Source organism: Perognathus longimembris, chromosome 6, assembly GCF_023159225.1.
Source record: "Perognathus longimembris pacificus isolate PPM17 chromosome 6, ASM2315922v1, whole genome shotgun sequence".
In the NCBI taxonomy this organism is placed as follows: Eukaryota; Metazoa; Chordata; class Mammalia; order Rodentia; family Heteromyidae; genus Perognathus; species Perognathus longimembris.
In genome coordinates, this window is record NC_063166.1 from 37,949,003 (window position 1) to 37,976,675 (window position 27,673).

The window sequence follows — 27,673 nt, forward strand, 5'->3', positions numbered from 1 at the left end:
GGAAGCCTGTGGAGATGGCTCCAAATGATGTACTCTCAATAGATGAGAAGGCCTGTAAACACCTCACAGATTTCTTTCTAGGCTCAGGCTCACATGCAGGCATTCTGAAATCCTTTCTTGGTTGGAAGTAAAGGAGGAACCCTGTGGCCAGCAAACCACAATGTGCAGGTAGTCCAGGTGCACACTGTGCTCTGAGTGGGAACTTCTCCTACTCAAAGCCATCACAGAGACCAGGTGGGAAGGGGCTACAGGAGAGGAAATGCACCAGCTTCCAGTTCAAATGCATCCTGGTTGCTTCACCAGCCTCAAGTGCCTGTCTGGATTCTTCCTATTGACCTGAATGTTCCTGTTGACCTCTCTAGAGCTCTACAAGGACACACACACCCTTGACTTCAGTTCGAGCTATGAAGGGCGTTCACAGTTGTCTGTGCAGACTGTAAAGGGTATCAAAGCATCGGGCTGGTGAACACCCTCTTCACTATCTTAGTTCTCTGGGGAAGGCTGACAGAATGAGGTGGGGACAGAAGCTTTAATCTCACAGCATAGGGCCTTGAATTGTAGCTATACTGCCCACCAGTGGGGGGATCTGGGTAGAGGATAGACCTCAAGTTCCTAAATGCTACTTCAGAGGACTCTTCCTCCTGAGTTTTGGTGAGTGTTAGACACACAATTTTCTTTCTCCTGGTTAGCTGTTCACCTTTGAGCCAAGGTATAAGGAAGGAAGAAATGGTAATGTCCAGCTCAGATCTGAGATGAAGTCTGAGGGGATTAAGAATGTCCACAGTAGAGCTAGGTTTGGACCCATTCTACTGAATAAAGCCTGAGCAAGACAGAGCTCCAGAGCAGGGCACCTCAACCATGTAGCTTTGCTCCTTTGAGTGGGGCACTGTTTTGCTTTTTTTGTGGCTTACAAGGAGGCATTTCTGGGTGCAGAAGCACTCAGAAAGAGTCAACATGCTCTCGGTGAGTGACTGCCAAGATCAGGGGCAAACTCTCCTCTCCTTCCTCGCAGACACTGAATGTCAGCCCCTGGGAACTTCCATCACACTTACAGGGCCTGATTGCTCAGCTTTGCTGTCTCCTCTACTACTCAGGAGCTGGCCTTTCCAATTCTGGTGGGTTTCTGGCATTTCAAAGAACACTTATTAACCACTCTGAGGATAAAGAGGTGTTCCAGTGGTTCCACATGGAGCCCTCGCTGGCCTCAGCCCCATATCATGAGGCCTTGAACCTCCCAGAGCAGCTCCTGTGGTTTGTCTGCCTGCTGTTGCTGCTAGCCTGGAGATTAAAGCCAGGTGTTGGTGGAGACATAACACAGAGTGGTGGCTCACCATCCTTTGCCAGGATTGCCAGGGTGCAGAAGGAAAGCCAAGCAAGTGATGGGAGGAACACAAGGGGAAGGTAGGAGCTGTCAGAGACCTTCTCTAGTCTTGCTCTGCAGCACCTCCTTGAGCATGCTAGTGTCTCACCTGGAAAATGGGGAGAGAAAATGGTCGTGTGACGTGTGAGGGCATACTGAGATAATGCATGGGAACTCTGGCAGGGCTGGGCCTTGTTGCCACACTCATGGTTCCACCTCTCACAGGGGAACAGTGGCCTCAATGGGCTGAAGCAGTCAGAGCACCACACCTGAAGACCATGAACGAATCCCCAGCACTCCACTACCATATGGCTTGTGCTGACAGGGCCTCCACAGCCGCAGCAGTGACAGCTGCCCCAGGTATCCAAGGGGCACTGGTTCTGGGATCCTCCATGCATATTAAACCCATGGATGCTCAAGTCCCTTATGTGAAATGGTGTCATATTTTCATAAACTTGCACACATCTTCCTTTATAGTTTAAATCATCTGTAGATTACTTATAATACCCAATATAATGCAAGTGCTGTGTGAGCAGTTATGCTTTATTGTTTAGGGAATAAAAGCCAGGGGGAAAAAGCCTGTTCCCATTTAGTACAAATGCAGTGTTTCTCCCTGAATGGTTTCTATCTGTGGATGTGAATGAACAGATTCTGACCTGAGGATATAGACACTGACTGACTGTAACCTGCAGCTGGTGGAGGGCCAAGGGCCCTGGTGAGTAGTGAACAGCTGCCCAGAGCTATTTGAGTAGTTAGTCTAGGTTGGAGAACTATGGCATGGGAGGTGAGGGTACACATGTATGTGCCCATGGCAGTATCTGGTGAGCAGAGCCTGCTGTGGGCACTTAAGAGGTGCTTATGTGCTCAGAATCCACTCAGATGGTGATTTTTAAAAACTTACTTGTATGAGCATTTATTAACTGCAAAAAAGCACTCACTTGTTTTATAAACACCAAGGCCTTCAGTGGGGAAGGGCCTTCATTTCATCCATAGCTGAGTGACCCTGATGGTTCCAGCATGGGTCCAGCACAGAGACAGGCCTAGCAGGGCCCTAGGGAAGGCAGAAGCAGAAGGGGAATGATGGCACAAGTGGCTATGGGGCCCATGGGTTCCCCCACCTTCCCTTCCTTCAGCTGGTCACAATTTATCATTGATACGTAAGTCACTGGTACTGCTAATCTCAGTGTTCTGGTGTTTTGGGACGCTTGTTACAAGAATGAGTGGCGTGTGCACTGGATTTCCAGTGCTGGTTGTGGGCATGGGAATCACTCTTAAAGGGGATGGGAGCCCCACACAGCACTATGGTTCCAGAGACTAGGTGATCAAGTCACCACTCAGGAGTTCTTTAAGCAGGCCTCTCTGCTTTTCCTTAGATATTGTCATCTGAGCTTCAGTGATGGCTCTGAAGAGACTGCCCAGCTGAAGGCATGATGCAATGTGAAGTTAGGACATGCTCCCCCAAACCCGTGGTTCTAGACCACTCTGCACCAGCAGATGTTATGATGTCCTGACCAAGTGTCTTGTCCTCATGCAGGACAAGAGGACATCCTTGCTAAGAGGCCCTGGCTTCCTGTGTCTTGCTCTAAGTGATCAAGAGGGAGAGTCTCTTACTGAGTGCTGTTTCCCTGGTGTGGCACATCAGTCCTCAGCACTGGCACTGTTGGTTCTCACTGGACAAAAGAAGAAACCGAGCCTCTCCAGGGACCATAGGGATGGCTCTGGCATCAGTCCCCAAGTGCATATGGGATTGAGTTTCTAGAACTTCAAAGTGGCTGCTCACATCATGGATCACATTATTCTCCCTTTCTTATCTCATTTCCCTGTGTGACTCACATGAAAACATCAGGAGCTAGATGTTCCTTGGGCTCCCTGAAGGCAGGGAAGGGCCACTTCCTGCACAGTGGCAGCGGGCCAGACCCTGGAAGTCAAGTGAGCCCTGGAAACTAACAAAAGTAGAACAAAGTCTCAGGTAGGAGAGGGCCCAGATCATGTATTGTATGATGTCTGTTCTGACAGATGCTCTTCATGTGGCAGCCATAGGCTTGAGTATGAGGCTCTCATCTCCTTACTGTGTCCCTGATCATGTTCTGTGATTCCTTTAGGTCTGTGTCCTCTCACAGGGGAACTTTAGGTAACAGTTAATTATGCTTCATGAAAGGTTGAGGGGAATGTTCAAGAAACCAGGCCCCAGTATAAGGACTGGCACAAGTATGGCAAGTGTTGGTCTGGTTAGCAAATGCATAGTATCCAAAGGTCATGAGGAAAAACAGTTGTCCGGAAACACAGCCCAGGACTGGGACAGAAATGGCTGCCAGAAGACGAAGGACTGACCGCACCGTGTGTGTGCATTCAGGCCCACTCACTGCTGGGATCTCACCCAGGGGCCCAAACCCCAGGCAGGTCTCAGGTTCCAAACACAGGGGATGGCTTCCATAATTCTCTTGAAAATCCAAGGGCAAAGTGCACATTAATAACGCAGAAGGAGCGGCGGCGTGGGCTAGTAGTGGGTGGTCGTGGGTGGTCCCACGGCCAAGCAGTCTGCCAAGACCATGGCTGGAGGCAAAGCCGGAAAGGACAGTGGAAAGGCCAAGGCTAAAGCGGTATCTCGCTCACAAAGAGCTGGATTACAGGTCCTGGAACTGGCAGGAAATGCTTCCAAGGATCTCAAAGTAAAGCGTTGTATCACTCCCGTCACTTACAGTTTGCAATCCGTGGTGATGAAGAGCTGGATTCTCTCATCAAGGCTACCATAGCTGGGGGTGGTGTGATCCCTCACATCCACAAATCTCTAATTGGAAAGAAGGGACAGCAGCAAACGGCTTAGAGGGTTGTAGTTAGCCCTTTTCCTCCCCATCACTGTACTGTAACTGGGACAGAAAATAACAGTGGAGATGTGTGGATTTTTTTAAATAGCTAAAAAGAAAAGCATCAACAATTACCATAGACACAATAGAAAAAACATTTGTACATTCTTAGACTCAAAGTTTGGTAAAAAAAAACCTTTTCACATCGTGATAGTTGTATATATAGATTGGCCAGGCTTCTTCCATGTGTTGTATACCAAAATGGAATTGATAAACCATCTTTTACAAAACTAATTTTTCTCCAAACTGTTCTGTTCATGATGTATTAGAAATATTTTGCTCAGACTTAAAATATTTTAAGTCTCAAGTTAGTTCCTCAGAATAATCCTAAAATAGAAATTAGGAAATTAGCTTTAACCTGATTGATATCATGTTCAGCTTTGATGCTATTACTTTGTAGTAATATCTGTAAGAATAACTCTGAACTAATACCATAAATTAAGAGATATCTCTCCATTTAGATTATGGGAAAATGTGCATTTAATACTGAAAAGGGAAAGTGGAATGACTAGAATCATTTACAGAGCATTTAGCATATGCCAAACCCTAAGCTAAGTGCTTTGCTGATCAACAAATATTAATTCCCCTCATTTTATGGGTCTGGAGCCAAGGTTCATGGAAATCAAATGATCTGTCAAAACCCAGCAGGCCTAGAGGATGGGAAACATCAGGGCAAGGATACATGTGGACAGTGTCCTCCAAGTCTGCAAATTTCTCTGCTTTGAGCATCCCATGGTCTTTTATTGATATAATATGTCTTACATTTAGTCGTTTCAAAAATGGAGTATTTCTTAGTCAATTTCTAAGTAACTTATGCGTTGGTTGCAGTTAATATATACTTAGTGGTCTATCAGAAAATGCTGTTTTTCTTCCTGGAAGGTCTATCAGAAAATGCTGTTTATCTTCCTGGAAGAAGAAACTATTTAAAGAAGAAATGGTTTAAAGAAGAAATAGTTGATATTTTGTAGTATAGCAGGATAAAAACAATTTTTAAAAAATATTTTATTATGGAAATATTCACATGCACACAAAAATAAAGAGACGTACTACGTGACAAAAAAAATAACGCAGAAGACACAAGATGTGATTAAAGTCATTGCTTCCCTTTGGAAAGCAGCTCCCCCACCCCTCCCTGATAACAGCCACCCCTCATCAAATATTTATCCCAGCACTCACAGGCCTCCAGCAGCCTCCAGCATCTTTCCAGGGACCAAATCTGATTATAAAAACTGGTCATGAGTGAAGCAAGCAGACTACAAAGTGCCTGGGATGGAAAGGGGACATCAAAGCCCCAGATCCTCCCTTAAAGGTCGGCTTCCCAAAGCAGAGGCCTCCTGCTGGGCCAAACCTGGAAGGGAGCTGCAGAAGCCAGCCCCATGAGCCTCCCAGAGTTTGGCAGCTCTTGCTCCTTCCTTTCCTTGGCAGTGGAGCTGGGGTAGAAGGCAAGTCCCCAACCCCAGGGCCAGGGGGCAGACTCAAAAGCCAGGGTTGATGAAAAGTAAATAAACCCCTTGCCTGGCTCAGAGTATGACTCCCTTCACTTTCAAGGGAGGCCCTGGCATTTCATTACTGGCCTCTTTGAAGTCTGCCCTTTGCAAAACAAAGAAAGGAGAAAGGAATGGGCAGCTGATTCAAAAGGCTTCCTGTCCAGGCAGATATAGCTTAGAGATAGTGAGGTTTGTTTCCAGGGAAGTGAGTATTGCCAAAAAGCAAGCCATATGCAATTTTTGCTTTCCCAGTGTACGCAGTTTTATTTCTATGCTACAATGTAGTCTATTAAGTATGCAAAAGCATTGTACTTAAGAAACTCTGTTCTTGACCTTAACTAGAAAATACTGCTTAGTCAGCAGCTGGTGGGGCTCACATCTGTAATTCTAGCTACTCAAGAGGCTGAGAACAGGATTGTGGTTTGAACCCAGCCCAGGCGGGAAGGTCAAGACTCCAATTAACCATGAAAAAAAGCTAAAAGTGGAGGTGTGGCTCAAGTGGTAGAGCTCCAGCCTTTAGCAAAAACACTAAGGGACCCAGGCCAGGTATCCAGGCCTTGAGTTCAAGTCCCAGTGTTGGCACAGACACACATGAAAATTCATACTTACAAAAACTGCTAAATTGGGTGCCAGAGCTTATTATTGTAATTGTAGCTATTCAGGAGGCCAAGGCCTGGAGGATTGCAGTTCAAAGCCAGGTCAAGCAGAAATGTGCCTGTGAGACACCTTTGTCATTTAACCAGCAAAAAGCTGGACCAGAGGCTTGGCTCAAGTGGTACAACACCAGCCATGAGTGAGCAAGCCAAATGAGAGCATGAGTCCTTTAGTTTCAGTTCCAGAACTTGCAAAGGGAAGGAAGGAAGGAAGGGAGGGAGGGAGGGAGGGAGGGAGGGAGGGAGGGAGGGAGGGAGGGAGGGAAGGAGGGAGGGAGGGAGGGAGGGAGGGAGGGAGGGAATATTGCTAGAACTTGTGAATGACCATCTGTGATATTGGGAAAATGAGGCTGATAAGATAGATTTGCTCCACACAGGGTTGCCACAAAGCTTCAAATACATACATATACATATATATGTACACACACACACACACACACACACACACACACACATCCAGTCCTGGGGCTTGAACTCAGGGCCTGAGCACTGTCCCTGGCTTCTTTTTGCTCAAGGCTAGCACCCTACCACTTGAGCCACAGTGCCACTTCCAGCTTTTTTGTATATGTGGTGGTGAGAAATCGAACCCAGGGCTTCATGCATGGTAGGCATGTACTCTACCACTAGGCTACATTCCCAGCAAAGCTTCAATCATAAAAATGAAGTACAAAACTACAATAAAGAAGAGCTCACAGAAATGAGGTAAGGCTGTATGTTTCAGTTTCTGATGCCCCTTTGTGTGACTTCACTCATTACAGGTGAGAAATCATGCCTGGTGCTTAATGCAACCCAGGGAGCAATTAACCACACTAAGAGCCAACTCATATTATTGCTCTCTGTCCCTTTCCCCCAGATAAAAGACAAATGTTATGTCAACATTTTATCAAGAGTGATCCTTTATTCCTGGAAGTCCTAAAACCTACACATTTATCAAAAGGGATAACTGATGTTCTAGTTCCAAACCATGTCTTTTCTGCTTTCAGCAGCTGCGGGAGCCACCGCCTGGGTGGCGTAGTGATGTCAGAAGCGGCCCTCCACAGCCAGCAGCTGCACTGCAGCCTTCTGCACAGCCTGGTGCACGTGGCTGACCTCTCTCTGGGACAGTGTTCTCTCCATGTGGCGGTAGGTGATTCGGTAGCAGTGGCTGGTCCTGAGTGTTCTGGAAAGGGAAAGAGAAGCGGGTGGGTAGGTGATGAATGTGGCCAAGTTAGTGCCAGGACTAGACCTCCGTGGCTACCTGGGCTGCACTTGGGTCCAGCAAGCGATGCCACCCATTGCAGTGCAGAAGCATCACTTACCAACAAGGACTCATGCCTTTCAAGCGTTAGGGGTTGGGTGTTGGTTCGGGGGAATATTAGCTTGAATTCGCGGAGACTGCTGGCTGGCTCCACAGTGCTCCAGGGGGCTTCCCATGGATTTGATGTCCTGGCCTGAGCCTTAGGAAGTCCTTTTTATTGTCTGGTAAGTAGTTGTACAAAGGGGTTTCTATCTAACATTTCAGTTGATAAATATGATGCATCTTGATCAGCATAACCCCTTTTATCACATTTCCCCATCTCTCCCAACCCCATACATCCCCTCACATTACCTGGTTCTATCTTTACATGTATTGAATATTGCAACTGCATTCGCCCACCCTCCCCTCTCCATTCATCTAGCCCCCTCCCCTTGACTTCAACCACCACAACACATGTTCCAGCTCCCTGGCATTCATTTTGTCAAATAGTATTTTAGTTGTCTACAGGAGTCACAGTGTTAGAATCTTCTCCCCTGCATACACCATGCTTTAGTAGTAATACATTTGCATATATAGCATATGATTCTGTGCATGTTTACATGTATATGCATAATTTAGATTTAACTCACACACATGAGAGAAAACATGCTTGTTGTCTCTCTGAGCCTCACTTTACTTGGCTTAGTTTTCTTTTTCAGGTCTATCCATTTCCCTACAAATGACTTAACATTCTTCTTGATGGATGAACAAAATTTACATATATATCTATATATCTCACATTTTCTTGATCTATTGGTCCACTGAAGGGCATCAGGGTGGGGGAAGGCAGGACTTCTTCTGGGCTTTCTGCAGCACAGGGAGCCTGGGGCCAGGAAGGGGGAGGGGAGTCTCACCTTCCACAAACCTGCAGGCCACAGGACGCCCTGGCTGGAAGCACGCACCAATCATGCCAGACACAGAGTGTGTGCCACCCATGGGCTGTGCGGACAGGGACTTTAGTCCCTGCTTTTCTCCAGGGGTGGAGGCCTGGCTGTTCTGGAATGTGCGGGCCACAGCGGCAGGGCTTGCTTGTGGCATGGCACGAATCTAACACCTTCCTAATCTAGGCACTGACATTTCTCTTCTGAATAATGAAGGCCCAGACATTTTCTGAGCCATAGGAATTCAGAGCCACCCTTGGACCTTTGGCCTCAGCACAGGAAGCTGGAGCAGAGCAGGAGACCCCAGGCTGAGCTCCTCTGACAACGCCGTCCAGCCCCCAGCCTGGGTAAGAGAGGCCACAAGTGTGTGTGTGTTGGGGGGGGGGGGGGGCGGGGTAGGCCATGGCTTCCTCCAGAGCCCTGAATAAAGGGGATTCAGGTGGGTTGGGATCTGGGTCAGCCCCTCCCTACAGGACCAACTAACAGTCACCATGCTTCCCTCTGAGCCACATCCTTCACTTAAGGACTTCCTGGTACTTCCTGACTCTCACTGGGGTGAGAGTCAAATATGCCTGGGAAGTGAAGATCCGCTCCATCCCCTCAACACCCCCTGCCCCACATTTCCCTCACCAACTCTCTTCTGGTGTCTCTTTTCTTCTTTCCCAGCCTGGCTCAGCCATCATGTTCTGCTCTTTATCACTCTTGCCTGGAGCCCACTTCTGGAGGGACCAGGACAGGCTCCTGGGATGCAGGAGCTGGGCCAGGCAGGTTCTCAGAGTCTCAGTCTACACAGTGCCTCAGCTTGCTGCGACAACTCCCATCCTTTCCCCATTTGCTCTCAGCTCCAGTTGAAGGCAGACACAAATCTGCTTCCAATTCCTGTTTTCCCACCCAGCTCAGGTTAGGAACATAAGTTGTTCATGTGTGGAAGACCCTGGTCTCCTCAGTCACGAAGAGTGTTTTACCATGAAAGCCACAGGCTCCCAGAGCTGTGACTCTCTCAGCTTCTCAGTGACTAGGTAAGAAAAAGAGATTTCTCCAATGGAGGGGTGTCGATGATAGCCAACCCAGTATTTGCATCTTTGGGGTCTTTTTTTTTTTTTTTTTGGTACTTGCTTGAACTCCTCAGGGTCTTGTACTCATTGCTCAGCTTTTTTGGCTCAATGCTGGCACTTTACCACCTGCACCACACCTCTACTTCTAGCTTTTTTGCTGGTTGAGATAAAAGTCTCACAAACTTTTCTATTGGGGCTGGCTTTGAACTGAGATTCTCAGATCTCGGCCTCCTGAGTATTTAGAATTATAGATGTGAGCCACTGGCATATGGTTCTGAACCCCCCGCTTTTTTTTTTTTTTGGTACTGGGGATTGAGCCTAAGATGCTGTGCCTGCTAGGTGGGGCCTTTTTATGAACTCCAATGCCCCCCCAGTCTTTCAGCTGTCCTGACCCCATGCCCCATAGGCCCTTCTTATCTACCATACACTGGTCTGAACTTCTTGTACACAATTCATTTAAGCAGCACAGCTCCACTGGGTAAACAGCATCATTGTCTTTGTTACAGAACTGAGGAAAATGACACAGAGAGCATAAAGAACTCATCCAAGCTCACACAGTTCATAGGTGCAGTGTGGGATTGACAGCTGGGCAATCTGGTGGGGATGGAAAATAGCACAAGCTACTATGGACAACAACTCAGTGGTCCTTCAAGACACACTATGTTCCGAACATTAAGTATAGTATTGTCACATGACCCAGCAATTGCTAAGCATGTATATGTATGTGTGTGTACATATATGCCTGTATGTGTATATATATACATATACACATATATATCTTAAAGAATTGAAAGCAGGTGATCAAATAAAAACTTGTGCAAGAATTTTCAAGTAGGTCTATACACAATCACATCAACAGCTGAATGGGCATAAAAAATGTGGTATATCCATACCCTGGAACATTATTGGGCCATAAAACAAGAATACAGTACTGGTAAAAACTAGATACAATGTGGTGAACTTCAAAAACCATAATAATAAAGCCAGATACAATAGATCATGTATTACGCAATTCTATTTCTATGAAATAGTAAGAATAAGCAATTCATAGAGATAGAAAATTAATAATTGGCAGGGATGGTGGCAGAGAAAAGGAGGAGCTGCTTCATGGCATGAGGCCTTTTCTGGGACAATGACACTGATTTGGAACCACTGTAACGCAGTGGTCATGCAACGTGTCCTCCGTGTACTTTCAAAATGGCTAATTTTATATTATATGAATTTTATCTCAGTGAAACAAAATCTAGGCAACTTGGCTTTAGAACCCAATAATTGATCATCATACCAAACAGGTAGGTGTGACACATCTATTCCTCTTGCTGCAGGCTATAATTTGGGTCAGGTATGTTCTCCCAAAGGCCTCCATGCTGCAGGCTTTGTCTCAGTGTGGCAATTTTTAAAAGGTGGGCCCAGGGGGAGGAAGTTAGGTCACTGGGGGCATGACCTCAAGGGGGATGATCAACCTCAGCCCTTTCTCCCTCTCTTCATATCCTGCCATGAGACAAAGGAGCCTCTTCTACCATGTGCTCCTGCCATGATGCACTATAAAAGCCCAGAGTAGTAGAGCCAGTAGGTCCAAAATAGAAGTCAGGGCCTTGTATTTACTGGAAGGGTACTTTACTACTTAGACCATGCCCGAACCCATTTTTTTCAGATAGGGTGTCAGACTCAGACTGCAATCCCCCTACCTATGGCCTCCGTATGGCTGTGATTACAAGCATGAATCAACATCTCCAGCTTGTTTCTTAAGATGAGGTCACACTAACTTTTACCTCGGCTGGCCTTGAACTTTGACCTTCCTGATCTCTACCTCTGAGTAGTTGGGATTACAGGTATGAACCACCATATAGGTCTGTCCTGCTTATAGGCTCATTAGAAAGAGCTCTAGGGAGTGAGACAGATAACCTGGAAAATAAGAGAGCTGAGACTGAGAATCAGTACAAGCCAGGAGCCAGCTCATGCTATCAGCTGTAAGCTTTGAGACTCTGGATGCTGAGACTTGAGAATCAAGGTTCAAAGACAGCCAAGGGGGCTGGGAATGTGGCTTAGTGGTGGAGTGCTTGCCTAGCACGAGTGAAGCCCTGGGTTTGATTCCTCAGCACCACATGAACAGAAAAGGCCAGAAGTGGCACTATGGCTCAAGTGGTAGAGTGCTAGCTTTGAGCAAGAAGAAGCCAGGGACAGTGCTCAGGCCCTGAGTTCAAGTCCCAGGACTGGCAAAAAAAAAAAAAAAAGGTAGCCAAGGAAGAAACATCTGAGATTCTTATCTCCAATTAATCATGAAAAAGGCTCGAAGTGGAGCTGTGCTTCATGTGGTTCCAGTGATAGAGCCTTGGCTTTGTGTAAAAAAACTAAGGGACAGACCCTGAGGTCAAGCCCCAGTATTTTCATAAACAAACAAGCAACACTTTTCCCCTCTATTGCATCCTGTGGGCACTGAGATGATGTTGTTTGTCCTGTACTAGGTTGGGCACGACAGACATGCAACAGGAGTTCTGATCATTCAGCCTGCGGGGACCAGGCAGCCACATACATCTATCTATCCTCCTGCTTCTGAATGAGTCCTGCTGCTCACTTCAATTGTTCTGCCCAGCCTCTCATTCACATCCCTTCTACAAAGTCCAGAAGCATGACTCAAACCTTTTTTCTTGGCTCCACTGTGACTACCAAGGTCTACCCACCTCAGCCATCCTTTAAAAGTCCAGGTACTCAAACAGAAAGAGAGCCAGGGTTGACAGGCAACATGTGGGGGGCTGGCAGGATAGAGGACCTCCTCCTCTCAGTCTTAACTTCAGCCCAAAACAAGAATGTGTAGGTATAAAGAACAGTCAAGTCTGGATCAGTGACAGATGTTTAAAGGACATCTAGCAATCCCACTATTAGGTATGTATCCAAAGGAAATTAAAGAGACATCTACATTCTGTTATTTCAGCACCATTCTCAATAGCCAGGATATACATTCATCTAAGCTCCCATCAGCAGGTGAATGGGTCAAGAGAATGTGGTATATGTCTACTTGGTAGAATACTACTCAGTTGCCACCTAATTTGTGGCGACATGGATGGATGAGAGTGGAGGACTCTGTGTTAAGTGAAACAGAAAGCCAGGTATCCATTCTCTTTCTCTCCGTGTTGGCTTCTAAGGAGGCTGATCTCACAGGGGCAGAGGAGAGGGAGTGTGAACCAGGCTGGGGAGGGGTGATAGAGACTGGTAGACATACAGAGTTGCAGTTAGACTGGTGGGAGAAGTTCTTATGTCCCTTGCAGGATGAGGATAGTTAAAAACATACTGGACTAATATTTGTACAGTACAGAAGAAAGGACTGCAAATGCTCTCATCACCAAGAAATGGTCCCTGACTGCATTGATGGGATTCCTGGATGGCCTGATTTGGTTAAGGTGTGCATACACATGCACCAAAACATCACAGGGCAGCCTGTGAATGGGTTCATTTATGTGTCAACTTAGTCCTAACTTTAAAAAGCTATGTAATAAGCACCTATAAGAAAACAAAAAAGATTTCTTCCCAGTCCTTTCTTGTTTTCTTCCCACGTGATAAAACTAACAATCACCCAAAGTATAGCGGAGTGCTATAACACAAGTGCTCCAAATTCAAAGTATGCCAATGAGGCTCTTTCTTCTTAAAGGACTCAGGGCTATGGAGCCACACTGGAAGGAAGGAACAGTGGGTCAGAGAGCAAGCAAGGAAGGGAACATTTCTCTTATATAAGCACTTGGTTCACCCTGGCAACCAAACAGGATCTGAACTTGAAATAAAACCCTTCTTTGCCATCCAGCCCAAACTCAGCTCCTACAGCATCTACAATAGTCTGCCTTGCCATCTGTGGCAGAGCAACTCCTTCGTGTTCTTGGATGGCATGGCCGACACCTCCCATAATAGACCATGTGTGGCCACAGGCACTGCAACAGCCACCTATTCCCACAGGGAACCTCTAGATGCAGACCCAGGGGAGTTCCACTCATGAAGCTGGGTTTCCCCAGCTTGCCTTTCTGCTCCCCTGCTTGTCTGGTGCCGAAGCTCGGTCTGGAGCCCACATTAGCACACCGTGATGGGGTAGGGTGGGATGGACTCAGACAAGATGCCCAAGGTGAGAAGACACCGGGTGGAGAGGGACTAGTTCCATAACGCTCCTAACATGAGCTGAATGGGGCGAGGTAGAGAGACAAAAAGCTGAATGTAGTTAAATCTCCTTCCAATTCCTGCTCCATGCTTCACTATCTGAGATCTGGAACAGATTATGTAACTTCTGTGTCTCTAGAGTGAGACTGACAATACTTACTTTCTAGGGCTGGTGAGTACTGAATGATGGAGGTACACAGGGTTAATACAGAGCCCAGTCTCCCAGATGGCTGCTTAGTACAGTCATCATCCCTTGTTCAGGGCTGGTGAGACATATTTAAAACTGTGGATAGCATCACACCTCATAGATACTATATTTTTTCCTATTCACAGATGCCTCTGATGAAATGTAAGTTATAAATTAGGAATATTAAGATATTAACAAGAGCTGGAGGGTGGTGGCTTATGTCTGTAGTCTTAGCTATAAAGAAGCTGAGATCTGGGGCTGGGAATATGGCCTAGTGGCAAGAGTGCTTGCCTCTTATATGTGAAGCCCAGGGTTCGATTCCCCAGCACCACATATATAGAAAATGGCCAGAAGTGGCGCTGTGGCTCAAGTGGCAGAGTACTAGCCTTGAGCAAAAAGAAGCCAGGGACAGTGCTCAGGCCCTGAGTACAAGGCCCAGGACTGGGGGGGAAAAAAAAAAAAAGAAAAGAAACTGAGATCTGAAAATCAGTTTTCAGCAAACTCAGGCAGAAAATCCATGAGATTCTTATCTCAAAATTCACCAGAAAAAGTTGGAAGTGGAGATGTGGCTAACGTGGTAGAACACTAGCCTTCAGTGAAAAAGCCAAGTAGAAGCCCTGAGTGTACACACACACACATGCGCACACACACACGATTAACAATAAAATACAATAATGACAATTACATAATTAAAACTTGCCAGAGTCACTACTCTTGAGCACAGCAGCCATTGTTAGGTAAAGTCTACCAGAACACAAGTGCTGTGGGTTGCAGCTGGTGTGAGAGGGCTGCCCAGTGACTAGCGACCTGTGTTTACAGCTTGCATTCATCCACTGGACAGCAGAGTCCCTGCATCCTGGGTGAGGCAGAGTGGATGGCATGAGATTTCCTTGAGCTACTCAGAGCAACATACAATTCAAAACATATGAATTGTTCATTTCTGGACTTTGCGGTTTCATATTCTTGGACTGTGTCTGTCAATCTCAGTCTGTTGTCTGCTCATTTGTCCCACCACCTTATTTCCCTTGTGTGGTGTACTGGATAGGAGAATACACTTTTGAGGAGTATGTGTGGGGGTTGTACTTGGGTTTCTTTTAACCTTCTTAAAATGGACTTGGAAAATTCCTCAGTCTGAAGATAGCAAGAACTTTCTTCCTTGGGAGCATGGGAGAATAGTGAGCTTTGGCTGGAAATATTAAGTGGAAAGAAGTCAGAATGATGGACTATTGCTCAGAAGTGAGGATGATTTAAATAAATATTTGGAATAAAGTAAATATTTCTCCCCTTGTTGCTTTTATGCTTTTGAAAAATGCTAAAAGGGAAGGAGAGATAGCAAGATTTTGACATAAGACTTAGGGTCTACTACTTTCCTAGTGAAATGCTCTTATGTTTTCTTTTTAATTATTTTTTAAGCGATCTTATTCTGTAGCCTGCAACTTGTTATGTAGCCCAGGTTGGCCTTAAGTTCTGGATTCTCCACCTCAGTCTTCTGATTACAGGTGTTTGCCACCATGATTAGTCCTTCTTTGTTTTGAATTACTTGATTTTTTATTAACATTATAATTTATTAATATCTAGACTATGCAAGGAACCCAACAAGAAGAACACCAATCCAATTAAAAATGGACAAATGAAGCCAAGCGCAGGTGGCTCATGTCTTATAATCCTAGCACCTCAGGAAGTTACTAAGGTTTGTGGTTCAAAACCAGCCCAGGCAAAAAAGTCCATGAGACTATTATGTCCAATTAACCAACAAAAAGCCAGAAGTGGAGGTGTGGCTCAAGTGGAAGAATGGTAGCTGCTAGCTTTGAGCAAAACAAAGAAACCAACCAACCAACCAACCAACCAAGAACAGTGCTCAGGCCTTCAGGCCTTGAGTTCAAGCTACAGGACTGACAAACACACATATACATGCATGCACACACACACACACACACACACACACACACACACACACACACAAATGATTTGATAGACATTCTTCTCAATCTTGTCAAGAAGCAATATAAATAAGTAAAAGAAAAATGAAAGATTGCTGAATATCAGTTGTAATGAAGGAAATGTAAATCAAAACTATAGTGAGATACTACCTCACCCCAGTTAGAATTGCTGTTATTTAAGACAAACAATCAGGAGGACATTGTCCAAAATGAAGTGTACTCTTACTTGATCTATGTAATTCTAACTCCTTTATATATCGGCTTTATAATAACAGTAAAAAATAAGAAAAGGAAAAAAACCAAACAAACCCCAAAGAACAAATGCTGGCAAGACTGTGGAGAAAGTACACTCTGGTGTGGCATTGTCTCAGGTATGGTGGTGGCTGGGTGCACTGTGGGGCTGCTTCCAGCATCCTCAGAGGCAACTGTCCAGGTACAGGACAGGAGCCACATGCAGCCAGCATATCTAGACTTGCCTACCGGGGATGAGAGGGAAGGCTAAGGCAGGTGGAGGCCCAAGATGAATTTCTGATGCCTGATACCAGGGGAAAGGATCAAGCTGCTTCATAGGGCAGATTGTAAGTAGGCAAGGCTACTAAGAGCCATTCTGGAGCCAGAGATTTGAACTCTGTGTAGCAGATACTCTGGGCCTCTTTTGGTCCTTTGCCCGATTCTCTATACTCACATACTAGCCCTAAGTAAGAGGTTCCTAGTCTCATTCTCAGAATGCCTGGCCTAGGGGACCCTTCGGAGTCCCTCCAGTTCACAGGCCAGCAGACAGCAAACCTCAGACTGCTTTTGACTGCTGCTGCTCCAGGCTGCTGATTAATTCCCAGAGGGATTCTGTTTGTGGAGTCAGTTGCAAGAAACCAGACCAAAGAGTTCTTTGCACAATTTCTGCCTTGGAAGAGACAACTCTGGTCTATGCTGTGACGGAGGCAAGGCCAGGGGCTAGGAGAGGGACACTAGCTGGGCCACTCCTGTCTGTGTGGCTCCCATTCAGCTTTAGTTGGCAACTTAAGAAGAGTTCCTTAGAGACACACGATTTGCAGGCATGAAGTTTTTTTTTTTAACATCAAATGCTTTGCCAAGTCCATGGGAAGTTTCAAAGTGCCCTCAGGTTTTTATTCCCATCACTCCCTCCAACTTCTGGCACTTTGGGAGGGAGTTCTGTCCTGACCCCCTGCAGGGTGGGCTGCAGTTTTGATTCCTCAAACCCATGGAATATGGACATCACTGCTCTGAGGAACTCTTCTGCTGGCCTCTGTTTCAGAGTGCAGCCTATACTTCTACTCCTCAGCTACGGGATCTTAGGCCAGTTCCTAATCTCGGATCTAGGCTCTCATTCCATGATACAGAAAATAGACTCATGACTGGATGAAAAAATTATATAGGAAAGTTGCTTACAACAGTTTAGGCTTTATAGGTAATAACTGGTAATGCTATTTATGTAGCTAAAGATTAGAGGCCTCTGCTTTGGCTTATAAAGACCTGAATGACTACAGAAAAATGGTCTGAGCTTTGATGGATCACTAGAGGAATCTTGAGAACACTTGCTCAGAGAACATGCGACAAATATTGTATCCCTCTATTTATATGAGGTGCCTAGGGAAATGGAATCACAGAGACACAAAGTAGAATAGAGATCATGGAGGGGGGAGGAGGGGAGAAGGGGAAGATGTAATGTTAATGTTAATGAGTCTGGTTTCCATCTAGGGAAATGGGAAAGTTCTGCAGAAGGATGGAAGTGATGGTTACACAATAATGTGATGTACTTAATGCCACACTCTTAAGAGGGGCTGAAATGGCAAATTTGATGCTATATCTATTTCCTCATAATAAGAAATGAAATTCAGTGAGGAATGTTGGTTTAAATAACCTAGTTGACTATTACTAGAACTGGAAGTTAAGCACAGAGCTACACACACAGGATGATACAATGATTGCTTTCTGATTTCCCTTACTGGGGCATCTTGATGATCTACTACCTTAGCAATCAAGATGCCTTGCACTTTATACAAATGATTTTTAAAAACACTTCTAATCATTTGTATTTCACTCTAGATCAGACTTGGTCGAGATCCAGAGTAGCTCAGGCGGGCCCACAGCCCAGCACATCCTGGGTGCTGGCCTGGTCTCCACACACCAGCAGCTGGAATGCCAGTGTGTTTCCAGAGTCACCAGTAAGAGAACAGTCTTCTGAAATAGGTCAAGAATGCTGAAGATGCTCAGCTTTATACAGAAGCTTCTAGGTTATTATTAACACACTTCACAAAAGTAAATGATTATTGTTTTATATGGGATAGATGATTTTTAAGTGCTATAAATTTGTTCTTTTTAAAGGGAAAAAGTCATTCTTGAATGTGATATATTAAGCATTTGATGGGTTATATAAAAAAGATCTCTTATGATATTCTGGCAGGGTTCAACTATATCTAACTAATTCTTTTCAGCTATACCACTGTCTTCCAAACCATTCTCTTATGTTTCTAACAAAATTGGTATGATGGACCCTTTTGCACAGACTCCAAAGTTATACTTTTTGGCTATGTGGAAATTTTGAAAGAGATTTTATTTTTCTTTCTGACTTGACCTTCAGAATCAAAGTCAGAAGAGCTAACTCTCACTGTGTGTGGTTTCAAGGTAGTTACTCACTTGTGTTGACATTGGGTAAGTTACTAAATGGAAGCTTTGTGGCAGGTGAAGTGTTATGTTTCCAATTCAGTCAATTGATTGGCAATTATTCATTCTGTGCTGAGGTAGGCATTGTGGAAAATACAAACAGGTAGCTACTTGACCAATACATAAACTTTCATAGTGTCCATTTGGTAAATGACATAGTGGTGGTTAGGGGAGAAGTATCCTGAAGTAATATATGTACCACAGTGCTTCCAGAAGACTATATTGCATAGTGACATCACAGCCACCTTCATTTGTCAAAGTATACTCTATGATGTTTGTACAATGACAAAACTGCCTGAGACACAGGTCTCAGAATGTAGCTGCATCAATACATGACACACTAACTATCACAGTCTACTTGGGTGCAAAGACAGCCACAAAGATACAATGCTAAATGTTAAACAAATGACAGGAACTGTAAACAAATCAGAAGTCAGAAAAAAAAAAAACCCCTGACCTTGTCTATCATTAAGCAAACAACCTAAACAACTGGATTCAGGCTTGTAACCTGTAGGAATCCTCAGAGAAGGTGGGAGATCCTTGTTCTTCACATAGGATAGGTGGCCAAAGAAAATGCAGAAGCAACCCAAGGAAGAGGAGTGGCCACAGGAATCACCTCAGGAAATGGTCTGATAAACATCGCCATATAGCCTGGAATTGCCAGTTCGAATACATAAGCAAACATATGCTGGTCACTAGACATAAGAGGCAGAAGGATTTAAGACACAAAAACAATCTGAATGATGTTTAAGCAATTGAAACATTCAAAAGTGTTTACAATGACCAAATGAAAGAACATTATTAAAAAAGGAGCAACAGGTCTGAAAGAGACCTATGTAAAAATATATAGAAATAAAACTAGAGTTGTAATTAAAAAATGAATAGAAGGAATAAATAACAGGTTAGGCACAGTTGAATGGAGGATTAGTAAACTTACATGTAACTATTTAGAATCTAGTAGGGAGAAGTACAGAAATAAAACATATTAGAGAAAAGGTATATCCAGGGTCCACAATGCCAGGAATAGAAAGGCAAAGGAAAGGCAGGAGAATCATGAGTTCAAGGGCAGCTTAGGTCATATGCTGTGACTCTATCTCCAAGCTATATACTTACATATCTGAGAGCAATTAAGGAACTCATGGAATATGAAGAATATAGCATAGAAGAACATAGTAAACCCAAAGAGGCAGTACCTGTGAAGTTTCTAGAATTAATAAAATTCTCAGGCTAAGAAGGCATAATAAGCCTGCATTGTATACATTTTAATGAAATTACAGAACACTCCCCAAAATGAGATGATCTTGAATATAACTAGAGAGAAAAACCAGAGGTTACAAAGGAATGACAAGGAAATAAGACTTTCTAGTAGCTATATAAAGGTCAGGCAGTAATGGCATAGCACCAACAAAATGTCACCATATATTATAGCTGGCTAAGCTGTCATTCTGAAATAATGGCAGAATTAAAGTATTATCAGACCAAGTAAGACAAGAATGAGAAAGTTTATAATTCAAATCTCTTCAGTGAAAGACATATGCATAGTATGTCTGAGGATAAATAAAGCCAAACTCAAAAAAGTAAGTGAAGTCTGGGCCAGCTCAGGCCTATAATTCTAGCTACTACAGAAGCTGAGATCTGAGGATCCTGGTTTGAAATGAACCTGAGCAGAAAAGTCTGTGGGAATATCTCTAGCTAGCAACAAAAAAGCTGGAAGCAGAACTGTGGCTCAAATGTAGAGCACCAGCCTTGAGTGAAAAAACTAAGGAATAGCATCCAGACCTTGAGTTCAAACCCCAGTACTAGTGTGTGCTGTGCTCCTGTGCACGCACACATAGGCACACACGCCAGCAACAGTAATCCAATGACTTAGATGAGAATCCAGTGAAAGCTCTGGGATGTGCTAATGCTGCCGATTTAGATGTCCTTGTTTTCTAGGAACAATATGCATTTCTGATGATATTCTCAGAATTGTCCTAAGTTGGTATAAGTAGCTTAGGGAGCTGATTTTCTGTCCTGGTTATTACATCAGTTCCCAAAACACCTGACTGTCCAATAGAACAAGGCTTGAGCCCAGCTCTGGGGTCAGACACATCTGCTCTCAGCATGTATTGGGCAAGTGAATGCATGTCTTTAAACCTCAGTGCCAACACTTTAAATGGAACTAACAAATCATACATACATACTTACTTACTTACTTACTTACTTACTTACTTACTTTATTTATTTATTTATTTATTTATTTATTTATTTATTGTTGATTGATTGATTGATTGCAAGTCCTAGGGCTTGGACTCAAGGCCTGGGCACTGTCCCTGGCTTCCTTTTGCTCAAGGCTAGCACTCTTATCTCTGGAGCCACAGCGCCACTTCCAGCCTTTTCTGTTTATGTGGTGCTGAGGAATGGAACCCAGGGCTTCATGCATGCTAGGCAAGCACTCTACTGCTAAGCCACATTCCCAGCTCCAAACCATACTTTACAAAGTCATATACGGGGATACATTCTGAGAACGAATCCTAAGGTGATTTAATTACTGTGTGAAGCTCAGAGGGTGGTTACCCAACTAAGGTGGCTATGACATTACGAGGTGACAATCTTATGGGATCACCTTCATATACTGGCCCATGCTTGACAGATATATCACTGTGCAGCCCATGACTATATGTGTGTAAGAGCCAAACACAGTATTTAACACAAACACTCAACAAAAAGAAAGCTGAAGCCCTGGATACACTTAAAAGGAACAAAAAGTTGGTGCTAGGTGACTATTATCCTAGCTACTCAGGAGGCCAAAAGAGGTTAAGATCAAAGGATCAGCAGTTTGAAGCCAGGCTGGGTAGAAAAGTCTGTGAGACTCCATCTCTAATTAACCAGCAAAATGCCAGACTAGAGGCATAACTGCTGGTTGAGCACCAGCAGTGAGCAAGCAAGCTAAGAGAAAGCATGAGGCTTCAAGCCACAGTACCAGAAACAAAAAGAACACTCATATAATGGCAATTTTGGTGCTTTGGACCAAATACTGTCCAGGCATCACCATTCTCCCTGTCTGTGAGCCCTCTGTGTCCAGGGCACCTGCACAGGCTCTGCCAGTGTTGCCCAAGTGGGTTCACGAGCATGGCGGCAAGATGGCCAGGGTCTCCCTGGAACACTGTGCTGACCATGCTTGATCTGGAAGACAGACCCTGGTGGGTTTTGCTTTTGTAAATCACTCTCTGCAGCTTGGCCACAGGAAAAAATCAAAACAGGGCAAAGAGAGATGAGAGATCTGCGGCTCTCCTTTCAACAGAGGATGGTCATGAAAGGCAGTTGCATAGCGAGGTTCTGGGTGGCTGCCAGCTTGTGCCACGGCCTGTCATTTCTACAATTCACCAAAGATGTCATTTGCCATAGCCTCTAGGTATACCAAAGGTCTATTCCAACAATAAAAACAGCAACCCGCAAAACACAGGCCAGTGCCCAAGGAGAAAGCTACTAGAAGCTTCTAATACGTTCTTGGCAGACACTGAGTAGAACTCTATGGCTGGAGTAATAGTTTAATAGGTACTAGGGGAAAAGAAAACATCTGAGGTCCCCTTTTTCTCCCTCTACCTCAATACCCCCCAAATATGACTGCAGGGACTTTTAGGTGCTGACACAGTCCTGCTTTGTCTTGGGCACTTTCACACAGCTGTTTCCCAAGCTATGTAAATAGCATTATGCTTGAAGTTACAGTTGGGAAACAAGATGGAAGGGGCTGGGAGAGGTGCTTCTCTGCAGAGGCCACACCATGATGCCACACTCCCCCTTCCTAGCATGGGTCAGGATGAAAAAGGAGGCACTGTGACATGGATCTTTCCCTTGTCATGTCATCCTGAGCAAGTGCCTACCTTTTCTGGACCTCACTCCTTCACCAGGAGTAGATGATCAATGGTGAAGGGCTCTCATTTTGAATCTCCAAGCATCAGTGTCCAGCAAGGACAGACCAAAAACTGTCACCCAGGGTAAGTACCTTTCTGTGGCTCTTCTGCCCCCCGTGGATACAAGTGTTGCTAATAACAGAGAAACAGACCATGGCCTGGGAGACTGGGCTTCATGAGGAGTCAGACATTGCTATTGCTGTTCTGAATAAGCAGCCACAAAGCTGCTAATTGGATTCAGCAAGCTGCTGAGTCACTGTCGTGTAAGATCAAGTCCCTCAGAGCTGCAGATGAGGCCCATCCTGTCAGCAGCTGAGAACGTGTCTTTGTGATTCAGAACAACAGGGGTATGGCAAGAGCACACTGTAGATCAGCATTTGCAATTTATGACGAGTAATTAAAATCTAACAGACCACAATTAGAAAGCATCCACCACAACCTTATTTTGCTATTTGTCTTTTAATTAAATACATCCCATGATTTAGCTCCAACTCTGCACAGAGCCAGTGCCCTGATGTATTGGTTATGACATCTTCTTGGAGGAGGAGGGTGGAGAGCTCAGCTAAGTGTTTCCTATAAATCACCCGTCTTTCCCTTCTCAGGATCTCTGCACAGCACCGGGGAGGTATTAAGTGAGGCTGCCATGGGCATAGGATATGTTCAGGGGAGTCTTGAAAAAAGTCAGAGCCAATGCTTTTTAAAAAAAATTGACAGGGTGATAAAGGAGGAGAAATGCACCATTATGCCATAAAAAAGAAACATTTACTAGGGCACTCTGGCATCAACTAGGGTGGAGGAAATAATTTTTAAATGGAAAGAAATTCAGAGTCCCTTTTCATGTTAGCAAGAGCCTGTCACATATAAGCAACTGCAAGGAACATTAAAATGAAGAAAATCCAAGGTCATGGTGTGGCTTCTCAGCTGTGGAGCACGGATGCGGAGAGTGAGGGACCTGGGAAAGGCCTGTCTTTCTGTGCAGCTCGGAGGGATGGTCCCAGCTGGCATAGGCCCACAATGCAAACACGTAGGCAGATGACATTTATTTACCTCCTGGGTTATTTGGAGCTGGGCATGGGTAGACCTTCTACTCTAGGAGCCTAGGAAGATTTCATGATTGGAGATGAACTTGCAGACTGTCTTTTGAAGGTTTTCCCACTAGAATGGATGCTGGTGAAGAGAGACTTGAAGGATCATAGTTGTCAATACAGACCTGCTGTCTGTGGCTTTCTGGGAATATTCTGTTACCTATCAAGTGCCCAGGACAACAGCAACTCAATCCAAACATCTTCCTTCTATATGTCATGCCCCCCCCCCCCCGCCTCCTACTACCACATCTTCCATCTCACTAATTTCTGGCTCATTCCACAGGATACTGCTTGGAAAGTGGTCCCAGGAGAAGAATTCCCTGCTTTCTCTCTTAAGAGTTTGCTACCATCACCATGCCACTGTTTTGAGACACCTGACACCTGCCTGTGCCCCAAGCACCCAGCCCTCACTAACCCAGACACAATTGTGTTACTAGGGCCCAGCACAAATCTCTGCTCATAGGAAGAATGCAGATGCTTGCTGGATGGCAAGTGAATAGTCCCTCATACCAAGAGAAAGGCCCCCAAAGGGCAAAATCACCATAACCTCCCCAGGACCTCACCTTCTCAGGAGTTGTTCTTCTGGGCCAGCTGGAGCTCACTGATGGCAGTGCTAAGTGGATTCAGCAATCAACTGTGGGCCCTGTGTATTTCATGTTCTCCTGTTAACAGTCATGTCTGCCCTGTATAGACAGAGCAGGAGGCAGCGGTAGCCTACCAACAGCAGTACCTAGGATACAGTTTTGGGACATGGAAGGCAACTTTCTACAGCCTTTTTGCTTCATAAACTATACAAATGTAGAAGGATATTTTTCATGTTGGGAATGAACCTTGGAAAGAAAGTACCTGTGTTCTAGGACCTTGAGTTCAGAAGGCTTAGGGAGGCCAGGGTTGGAGGCCTGCTACAGCAGGCAGATAAGAATGTGGATCAGAACTGCCTGAGCAGGACCAGCAGCAAAGGCAACACACAGAAAAGCCCATAGTGGCCTTCACCATCTCTAGGACCTTCCATCTAGGCTGTTTCTGGTCCTCCCTATACTCTCAGTTGGTCTCCTCCACCCCACATTTATAAAAATACAAACCTGATAATGTCACATCCCTGTTTTCAAAAGCTTCATTAGGTTGTCACGCTGAAAAGAGAGATGAAGCCGCCTCTGGAGGCCTGGACCTGGCTCACGGCCTCACTCCTGTTATCCCTTCCCACTCCTGCGACTGGGTTTAAACTGAGGACCTAGATGCTGTCACCTAACCCTTTTTTTGCTCAAGCCTAGCACTCTACCACTTGAGTCACACCTCCATTTCTGGCTTTTTAATGACTAACTAGAAGTAAGAGTCTGTTGGATTTTTCTGCCTGGGTTAAGCTTTGAACCATGATCTCAACCTCCTGAATAGCTAGGATTACAGATATGAGCTACTGGAGGCTGGCAGTAAAGATATACTTTTGATCTTCACCTGTTAATTCTTAGATATACTCAATTGCACCTGCACTTGGCAGAAGAAGAGGCATGTTGGTAATTGGTCCCCTCAAAACACCGAAGGTGTATGTAAATTAGGAAGCAGAGTGTTGAGGATTCCGTGTTTGTCCGTAGGAAGCACTTCACCCATTGGTTAAAGTGTTTAGCCTTGGCTGGTGACACTGTTTACCATTCCAGGTTCTGTCAGTGACTATTCTCTGAGCAAGTTGTTCAACCTCTCTAGGCCTCAGTCAGGTTACTAGGAAAGGTAATACAGTGTGTACAATTCAACTAGCAGATTGTCTGGTATATAGTAGAAATCAATGCTAGCCCCTTTCATGGCCAGTATTAGCTCTTCTCTCTGACTCTTGCCTGTGGCTGTGATGCCTGGTTAGACTCAGGCTTGACCTTCACCATCCTTGGTGAGGAAGATGGTCAAGGTCTCTAGTATATTAGTTGTGAGGCTTGAGACCCCCGAAGCTCCCAAGATTATTTTGTCTTTGTATTTCCTTTTACATGCAAGCTGGATTTTTCCTTTGCACCAAATATGCCATTTCTACTTTATGTAAGTTGTTGAGACACTTTTTTCTAGCTTTTGCTCAAAATGGTATGTGTTTTCTTCCTTAGCCAACCTGATAGATGCTGTGGGAAAGGACTGGAGGGAAGAAGTTAGAGCTTCCAAAGGGAGACCTGTGTGGCACTCTCTCCCCAACAGTGATGAAGAGTGAAGATGAGGGGCAGAGGTAGAGGGAGGGTGAAGGAAAGAAGGAAGCCAGCCATGGGAGCCAGGATGGAAGTCAAACCAGCTTACAGGAAGATTTTGAACATTTGTTAAAGCTGTTCCAGATAAACGCTTAACCTTAAGAAATGTACATGGTTGTACAATAGATTGACAATGTACACCAAGGGCAAGGTTTTTTTTTTGAAAAAAAATGAAGAAAGCAAGGTGGGGCGTTGAGAGGTTAGGGGGAGGGAAGGAGGGAGAAAAATGAGGAAGGGGTAACAAGTATGACAAGAAATGTGTATGTATTCACTGCCTTAAGTATGTAACTGTAACCCTTCTGTACATCATCTTGACAATAAAGTAAAGGTAAGTATAAAAAAAGAAATGTGCTAGGCATAGTGCACTACTGAAATTCCAGCTATTCATGAGGTAGTGACAGAAGGATCAAAGTTCAAGGTTATTCTGGGGAAAAGTTAGCAAACCAGATGTGGTAGTGCATTCATATGGTCCCATTTACTTGAGAGGAAGAAGTAGGAGGATTACAGTTCAAAGCCAACCTGAGCAAAGTCAGTGCAAGACCCTTCCTGAAAAACAAAATAAAGGTAAAAGGACTGGGGCCATGGCTCAAGTGGTAGAAGCTTGAGGCTTTAACCTCAATTCCCAGTGAAAGAAAGATGGAAAGAGGAGAGAGAGAGAGAGAGAGAGAGAGAGAGAGAGAGAGAGAGAGAGAGAGAGAGAGAGAGAGAGAGAGAGAGAGAGAGAGACAGAGAGAGAGAGAGAGAGAGGAAGGAAGGGGCGGTATGATCCAGGATAAAGTATCAGTTTCAGAAGTAGAGAAAGATAATAAATAATAATGAATCTGTATCTACAAGATGTTTTAAATAGGAACTGACCCTTAAATTCAATAACTAAAGAAGAAAGAGGCCTTGGAAATCTGAAAAGTGAGTTGATAACTGAGTAAATTTTAGCAGTCATCAAGAAGGGATTATTTAGTTACAAAGTGAAGGCTGACAGGTGACTGCCGACTTTGTCCTCTGACTGACTCGTCTGCACATGTCGTTTCCACAGGTGACTCTCCTCCTCACAGCATCCTGCAGGGCACTAGCAGCTGCCTCTGGGAAATCTATTCTACCTCTGTCCATTGTAGGATACAGACTCTAAGGCAGTCTCTGTGATTCTTGCCACATGGTATTCCGTTAGCTTGTGTGATGATGGCTTCTGGCAGTGTGACAGTAGCTTGCTTACTTCATATGGGTCTAACTGTGCACACTGAGTCCAGAACATATTCTGAATCTAACCATCTCTTGCCACTTCATCACCCAGGTCTTATTTGAATTTCTGTAGTGCTCTGATAACTGATCTGCTTTCACCTTTGCCTCCTTAGAGTAGCCAAAGTAATGACATAAGTCATGTAGTGCCATGTAGTCTGCTTCAAGCTTTGCAAAACTTTCCTACTCAAAGCAAGCAGCAGCATTTAAATACTGAGACCCTGGTTGTCTGCACCTCACCATTACTTCGGACTTCATTTCCTATAACACCAGCACTTTCCCTGGTCAAATTTCTGCGGGCTCTTGTTTGGTTCCTTTGCCCTCCCAGCTATCCTCAAGCTTGTGGCTCACTGCCTCCAAACCTTTGTAACTACTTTTTCCTCTTGCCCAGGGGAGAAGTGCTCCTCCAGATTTCCCCAGTGCTCATTCCTTCACTAGCTGCAAGTCTTTACTCAATGGTCATCATCTCAATATGCACCAGCTCTTCCCTATATTTCATTCAAAAACTGTACACCTTCCCCATCACAATTCTAAACTCCTACACATTACTTATCAGTAGCTCACCAGTGCAATGTGAGTTGTAGGTTTACAGTGCTTTAGCCTCTCAGCCTGTCAAACAGTAGGAGGTTAATAATCAGCAGATTTCTGATACTGTTGAGTTGATATGTGTTCTTTTGAGTACTTAGTAGACAGGATGGAAAAGACTTGACATTGGACTTAAACT

General features: G+C 44.8%; 1 protein-coding gene and 1 pseudogene across 2 annotated transcripts in view; one reads left to right on the forward strand and one right to left on the reverse strand.

The window, feature by feature from the left end:
- The first annotated feature begins 3,870 nt into the window (after positions 1–3,870).
- LOC125352280 lies at positions 3,871–4,184 on the forward strand (annotated as a pseudogene).
- A 3,060-nt stretch (positions 4,185–7,244) lies between these two features.
- Positions 7,245–27,673, reverse strand: part of Fars2 (phenylalanyl-tRNA synthetase 2, mitochondrial) — a 367,213-nt gene continuing 346,784 nt past the window's right edge. For both annotated transcript variants that reach the window (XM_048348571.1, XM_048348569.1), the window contains one exon: positions 7,245–7,523. In XM_048348571.1, coding sequence (XP_048204528.1) covers positions 7,385–7,523 — 139 coding nt within the window. In that variant the 3' untranslated portion in view covers positions 7,245–7,384. The remainder of the gene's footprint in view (positions 7,524–27,673) is intronic.